The sequence below is a fragment of the Petaurus breviceps genome, unplaced genomic scaffold (assembly GCF_028583685.1).
Source record: "Petaurus breviceps papuanus isolate PSGF00001 unplaced genomic scaffold, PetGlider_PUasm1.0 186, whole genome shotgun sequence".
NCBI lineage: Eukaryota > Metazoa > Chordata > Mammalia > Diprotodontia > Petauridae > Petaurus > Petaurus breviceps.
Genome location: NW_027185798.1, coordinates 47497871 through 47504911, shown reverse-complemented (window position 1 = coordinate 47504911; position 7041 = coordinate 47497871). Strand labels below are relative to the sequence as shown.

At 50.0% G+C, this 7041-nt stretch overlaps 1 protein-coding gene across 1 annotated transcript; it reads right to left on the bottom strand.

Annotated features, from left to right (window-relative positions):
- Nucleotides 1-373: 373 nt before the first annotated feature.
- LOC138162897 (glutathione S-transferase Mu 3-like) lies at nucleotides 374-6065 on the bottom strand. Its single transcript, XM_069090427.1, has 8 exons — nucleotides 5908-6065; nucleotides 5034-5109; nucleotides 3730-3794; nucleotides 3484-3565; nucleotides 3295-3395; nucleotides 1508-1603; nucleotides 1313-1423; nucleotides 374-801 (listed from the first exon to the last, which is right to left on the bottom strand). The coding sequence occupies exons 1-8, from the start codon at nucleotides 5941-5943 to the stop codon at nucleotides 706-708; spliced, it is 663 nt and encodes a 220-aa protein (XP_068946528.1). The 5' UTR covers nucleotides 5944-6065; the 3' UTR covers nucleotides 374-705.
- Between the last annotated feature and the right edge of the window lie 976 nt (nucleotides 6066-7041).

Below are 7041 nucleotides of genomic sequence, written 5' to 3'. Positions count from 1 at the left end.
GCCTAAATGGAGAGATTAGGGAGAGCTAGAGGACCAGGGTAGTGAGATTTTGAGCTGCTTCCCACTTCTGCATATGTAGCTTGTGTGTATAATTTTACTTATTGTGTCCCCTATTAGACTGTAAACTCCTTGAGGGCAGAAATTGTCTTTTGCTTTCTAATGTTATTTTTTATTCCTAGTGCTTAGCATAGTGCCTAGTGTATAGATAGTAGGTGTTTAATAAATGTTTACTGACTGACGGTGGGAAAGGCAGATAAGGGTCCCAGTGGAAGAAGTCTCTGGAGTGTCCAGTTTAACTGCTTCAGTCCCATTCCCTCTTCATTTGCTCCTCCTGGGCTGCCTCTCCCAACAATCACTGAGATGGACACATAGCTCACACAGATTCATGTTTATTTTTAATTTCCAGAGCAAGTTCACAAGGTTGCAGGAAGGGAGGACGGAGGTGGGGGAAGGAGTGAGGCCCTTCTTCTAGCCCCATTGGGATCTAGCCAGTCTTCCCCACCCTCGGGCCCTTCCCCTGCCTCAGTGACCATACCTCCCCCTAAACCATTCCAGAGGAGTGGGAAGCAGGCTGGATGGAGGGAGACACAAGTGTGTTTCAGAAACAGCAAGGGCAGGGCCAGGGGAACCTGGCAAGCAAACCAGGTCTCTCGGAGCAGAGAAGGGCCTGTGGAAAGCCCCTCTCCTGCTTGGGTCTTGGCATAGCTAAGCTCTTTTGTTGGCCCATTTGGCCATCTTGTTATTGATGGGCAGCTTATAGAATCTGTCAGAGCGCATGTAGGCTGCAATCTTCTCCAGGGCCTGGGGTGGAACAAGGGGGGTAAAAAAAAAGTCAAGACCCTAACCACCACACAGAGCACATGCTCCCTCAACACAATAATAATGACCTTCTATTGATAACAGCGCTTTTCAGGCCCTACCCTCTAGGGTACATAGTGCAAGAAGTATTCCCTTTTTACAGATAAGACCGAGGTTCAGTTTATCTCCAGTATTCAGTCTCTAGGTTAGATCACTTTTGTCCTTCACTGTACCTCATCTCTCCTTCTCCCCCAAAACTGACCACCACATACCCTTACCTACTCAATTTCAAAATGCTACTAGAGAAACTAACCTCCCCTGTCTGCTGAAGACTACTGGTCATCTACGGAGGCCTGGTTTAGAGAAAGGGAACCTTTCACACAGGTTACCTCCAGGGACAAGGATAAGTATTGGCAATTGAGGACAGTGGCTGGTTCCCCTCTGGCCTCAGGGTCCCAGGCTGAATAACAAGAGGGGATCTGGCATTAGAGGACAGGAAAAGCTGGATCTTTACCTCAAAGCGGGCAAGGAAATCCTTCAGATTTGGGAATTCATCCAGGCACTTGGGTTCAAACATTCGGTTCTGGTCTAGGACATCATACACGAGGAAGTCCACAAAAGTGATCTAAGGTGGGAAAATGTCATAGACTGAAAGGACCTGAAGTTCCTTGGGAACGAGGGTCCCTCCCTTCCTTCCCCCAGCTTCTACCTTGTCCCCTGCAAACCATGTCCGCTTTCCCAGGAACTGGGAGAAGAGCTTCAGCTGATCTGGGAGCTGCTCCAGGTACCCAGGTTTCAGTTTGTCCTGGATCAGAAGGAAATAGAAGTCACCATCCTCACCACGTTGTTTTTTCCTCTGGATCTCCTTTCTGGCTCTAGGACCATGAACTTTCCCCTTGTGCCTCCCCTAAAACTGGTTCTCTTTGCATCCTCTGCCCTAAGGAGGAATGTTATCTCTGACAGCAAATCGCCTTTTTCTATTACCGCATGTCTACATTTTTTTCATCATGAAACCAATTATAGGATTATGGTAAGAACATTCCCTTGGGGCTACCTGAAGGAAGAATGACTTAGCAAAATGAATCTGGGGATGTGGGTAGTGTTCGTTACTGGAGTCAGTAAATAGCTTGGTTGGTGATGAGGTTCTGGAGGTGGTACCCAGCCTCACTACTCTACAAAAGGAGGTGGGAGCTTAAAAAACTGTCCCTTAGACACACCATGGACAAGTCACTAAGGTAGATATCACAGTGAAGAATCCAGGATCGGAGACTGGCAGATCTGGGTTTGAAACTCTATCTTAGGCTCTTACACTGAAGCACTCTCAGACTCAGTTTCTTCAAAGGTAAAATGAGAGTGATAACATTACCTACCTCAGAGGGTTGTTATGAGGATCAAGATGTCGGTTCCAACTCACCATGATGGTGCAGAAATGACTACCCCACATCCTTACCCATTCTACTTTAAAATGTACCCCACCTCCAGAGTAACTAATCTACTCCATCCACGAACACTTCACATGGTGCCTGGAACATAGTAGGTGCTTAATAAATGCTCCCTGACTTGGGGAACCCAGATTAGGAGAAAAGGGGCCTTAAAATGCTATATGATACTAGCTATGAGTATCACATTTCTGGGCTTCAGACCCTTATTCATAAAATGAACAACCTCTAATATCTCTTGCAACTTCAAAGCTAAGATCCTATAACAGAATTGTTGGCCACCTGGAAGGTGCTGGTTTTAAAGGAAAAAAGACAGCTGATGCCAAGCAAATAGGTTTCAGGGCTGATGATGATAAGATGGGAGGAGGCTGGGTCTCATAGGAAGACCTGGTTAGTATATGAGTCAGACAACTAAACTGGATAGGGTAGGGAAAAGTGGGATGGGGGAAGGGAAGGATGGCCACTGGTTAAAACCACTGGGACCTCTAGGGAAAGAGGCTGGAAGGTCAAAGGAAGTATCTGCTCCATTGTTGCAAAAAACCCTGACTTTAAAGAAGTGTTACAGCTTTGTAAGACTTTCCCATGTTTCTTCTTTTGAACCGGTGCCTTTCCTGTAGTTTAGAGCATTAAAAATCCTTAGTTCCCCCCCACCTCATCTACTCCTCCTCCAATACTGTGTGCTTGTTTCCCAGATAGGGGAAAAGTGTCAATTTGGAGCCCCTTCCTTGATGGACCTACAGGAAGAATCCCCTTGGGACAATGGAGTTTTCTTGTAGGAGTAAACAGTTGGGACAGGGAAAGTGAGCTGATTATTGGGTCACCTTCTCCCCAGAAAAGGTTCTCTCTCCACAATGACAAGGGAGCTGAAGCTTGAGTGTAGGCCTGGACATCTCAGTTATCTCAGTGATTTAACACCTAAGAGTCACAACTCCTAGGTTAGGCCCTCTGGTCTGAAAGCCCCTGAAGCACAGGTTATCAGGGAGACAAATCTGGGAAAGAAGCCTTTGGGACCACCCCTGCTCTTTCCCCCATTCCAACCTATGTAGGAGAAACTCACGAAATCTGGGCTGTAGGAGACCCGGACTAGCTGCATACGGAAGTCCATGACCTGGTTCTCCAGCAAGTCCACACGAATCTTCTCTTCCTCAGTCTCACCACCTGCAGGTGGGCAGGAGGAGGAGTTACCCTCATCATCCCAGCCTCAGAGAGCTTGGGACTGCCTTTACTAGCCCCCACCACAACTTACACATGTTGTGCTTTCGAGCAATGTAACGCAAGATGGCATTGCTCTGGGTGAGCTTATGTTCCCCATCAATCAGGTATGGCAGCTGGAAGAAGAATGGAGACAGGTCAGTCACACAGTCAGTGATGGTACCTGGCATCTCTGCTCCAGTGCCCTAAATCTCCACAGGGCTCCACCAAGCCCCATCCAAGCCAAGGCAGAGAAAGACAAGAAGAATTTGGAAGCACCTCCCTTGATGCAGACACTTACGTTTGGGAAATCCAGGCCCAGCTTGAACTTCACATCCAGCCACTGGCTGCGGTCATAGTCAGGAGCTGTGGGGGAAGAAAAAGCAGAAACCCTAGAGCTCCCCAAAAGTCTGCCCCTTTCTCACATGGGAAGGTAATGGAAGGCTCTCTGGGCCTCATAGAGGTCAAGTTATGATAGAGAAGCCCAGGGCCCCATCTACCCAACCTGCTCTACTTGGGACTAAAAGCTTAATAATCTAGGAAAGATGGGCAGGGGTGGGGAACCTGCAGCCTCGAGGTCACCTGTGCCCTTCTAGGTCCTCAAGTGTGGCCCTTTGACTGAATCCAAACTTCACAGAACAAATCTCCTTAATAAAAGGATTTGTTCTATAAAACTTGGACTCAATCAAAAGGCTGTACCCAAGGACCTAGAAGGTCACAGGTAGCCTGGAGGCTGCAGGTTTCTCACTCCTTATGGTCTAGCCACTAGACCATCTTGGTTTAGGAAATTATTAGCCTCAAATCACCTACATTTTTGCCCCCCCCAACTTCTTCCTGTTGCCTACGCAGGCAGGACTGAGTTCCAGACTAGAGTAGTGGGCAGGGTCATAGATTTAGAACGGGAAGGGGCAGGGGCATACCAGTATTGGCAGAGGGCCAGTGGGACCTAGTCATGAGTTTGTACACCCAGCTGGATCCTATTCCCACCTCTATGTACACACACAACCACCACCAGCTCTAGGGGAACCATTATCATTCCTGAAAGGGTCCTTCTCCATAAGGTTTGAGACTAGGTACTCTAGTCAAAAAGGAGTAACTCTAGGGCTTAGACCAGGGGTGGGGAGCCTACAGCCTCAAGGTCACATGTGGCCTTCTAAGCCCTCAAGAGCTGCCTTTGGACTGAATCCAAATTCCACAGAACAAACCCCCTAAATAAAAGAATCTGTTCTGTAAAACTTGGACTCAGTCAAAAGGCCACAGGTTCTCCCACCCCTGCCAGACCTTCCCTTGTGTCCTGAATTATTCAAACTCACCAAGACTGCCTGAGAAGCTTGTGCTAGGTTCAAGGAGCCAGGACAAAGGGTGAGGCTGTAACTCTATAGACCCAGATTTCTAATCCTGCCCCCTTGCTAGGCATCATAGATCAGAGTTGTCTTGCAAAGAGCCATTTTTAACTTGGGCACCTTTGCCAGTCTCCAGTCACCGATGGCCTTTTTTCCTGGCCCCCTTGGGAGAGGTCCAGAGCTCCTTCCTAACTACAGTGCAGGCAAAGGGCAGGTAGGGCCTGGTGCGTTTCATTAAGCGCTCCCTTCTTCCTTAACTCACCTTCCCCGCAACGGTACAGCTTCTCCTCATAGTTTGAATCCGTGTACTCCAGGAGCAGGCGGATGGCATGGGCCAGCTGAGGAGGGAGCAGATAATGCGGGTAGGGAGTGGAGACTCCCCTTCAGTGATCATGTTTCCTTTCTTGGCACACCCCCCACCCCTCATTGGGTAGCTCTCACCACTACTCTGAGGAATAAGTTTTGGGGGCTCCTAACTTTTGTGGGTATAGCAAAGTACCCCGACTTCCCCCACGCTGCAGCATCTGCATTCTCTCCTCCCTCTACTGGGGCACAAGCTGAGCCAAAGACCAACGTAAAAACCGCGAGCCCCCAGAGTCTTCGGGCAGTTTTATGCTACTGAAAGTGTGGTAAAAGTCTGCATAAAGGGAAAGGTGGCAGCCCGGGCCTTGGGAGTGCTGCTGGTTAACTGAGAGGGAGGGGGCGCAGGAGTGGAAATTAATTTCACTTGCAAAGCAAGTGGCTCTCTGTAGGAAGGAGCCCCTCCAAGAAAAGTCCGAGGATGCCAAAGAGGATGGGGAAGGGGGGAGAAATGCACTCGGTAAGGGGGGCCATCTGTTGCGCTCCCGACTCCTCAAACCCTCCCCGACCTGATTTTGACCCCCACCCCGAACCCCGAAACCGCGTGCCGCAAAGAGGGGCGGGGAAGTCCTCCCTGAAGCATTGGAAGGGCCGGAGGTTTGTGGAGCAGTTTGGGGGGTGGGGTGGCGCATTAGCAGCAGCAGGCCGCTACGCACCCTCCTCAAGTTCTCCCATCTCCCCAGACAAAGGGGCCCCGGGCCCCGGGCCCAGCCCAGACCTTTGGCTCCCCCGCCCCGCTACTCGCGTTCCTCCCCCAGGGTTGGGCGAGTGCTCACCCCGCGGATGTCCCAGTAGCCGAAGATCATAGCCATGTTGTCAACAGAGTGGGTCAGGTAACTGAAGTCAGGATGGACGCGGGGGAATTTATCTGCAGCTCCAAGGGGGCAGGCCCGGGGGGAGGTGGGCAGATCTAGGCTCCTCCCTTCCTCCACCCCCCGCCTCCCGCCCCAAGCTCCAGGCCTAGACTGAGTCCGGAGCTCGGAACGGGCCACTGCCCAGCGTGGAAGCTGCCCAAGTCCTGGAGCCTCATAGAGCCTTCCTTCGGGTACCCCGAGTTTTCTGGGCCGTGCCTGGAGCTCGCGTGCGCGGCCGGTGCTCTTCCTTGCAAATGTTTATACCCCACTGAGCTCGAGCCTCCAGCCCTGCCTCCTTGGGAGAAAGCTGCTCCCGGCGAGGATCTCGCATCTCACACGTTCAGTCCTAGAGCTGGGGGAAATCGCTCGCTCAGTCCTGTACAAGCATATGTTAAGCGCTTTGTGCCGGGCGCTGTGCAAAGGACTGGGGATACAAAAAAGGCGGGGGGGAGGGGGGAGAGGGGGGGAGTGCGAGAAGCCTCTTGGAGGAGTTCACCTTCTAATAGAGGAGACAACGTGTAAACAACTATTAACACCCGAGGATGTATACATAGCCTAAAGGGCAGATAGTCTCCCAGCGAAGGCAGTAGCAGTGGAATCCTCCAGCCCTGAGGGGGTTTGGCTTGGGTCTTGGAGGAGGGAGGCCAGGAGGCAAAGGCTGATAGAACAAGCATTTCTGGAACCGGGGACAGTCTGTGAGAAGCCAAGGAATGGAGAGTTCAGTTGTGGTTTTGGAGGAACGTTGTCTGTATCCCCAGGTCTTAGCACAATGCTTGGTGCATAGTAGATAACCAATAATACTTGTGGATTAATTGATTAGTTCATTAGTTGACTAGTTCGAGACTCTATTGAATGCTATAGAAAGGCTGAAGAGGCTAAAGGTCTAAAGCTTTTTTGATCAGGAATTCATTGATATAGGGTAGGCTACAGGAAGTACAAGTATATAGGTTTTGTTTTATTTTATTTTTAATTGATGGAATAAAACAAGCGTTTCTATAACAGTATGATAAAAAAGATGATTGCATATGAAACTGCAAATCTATTATGTACAACTTG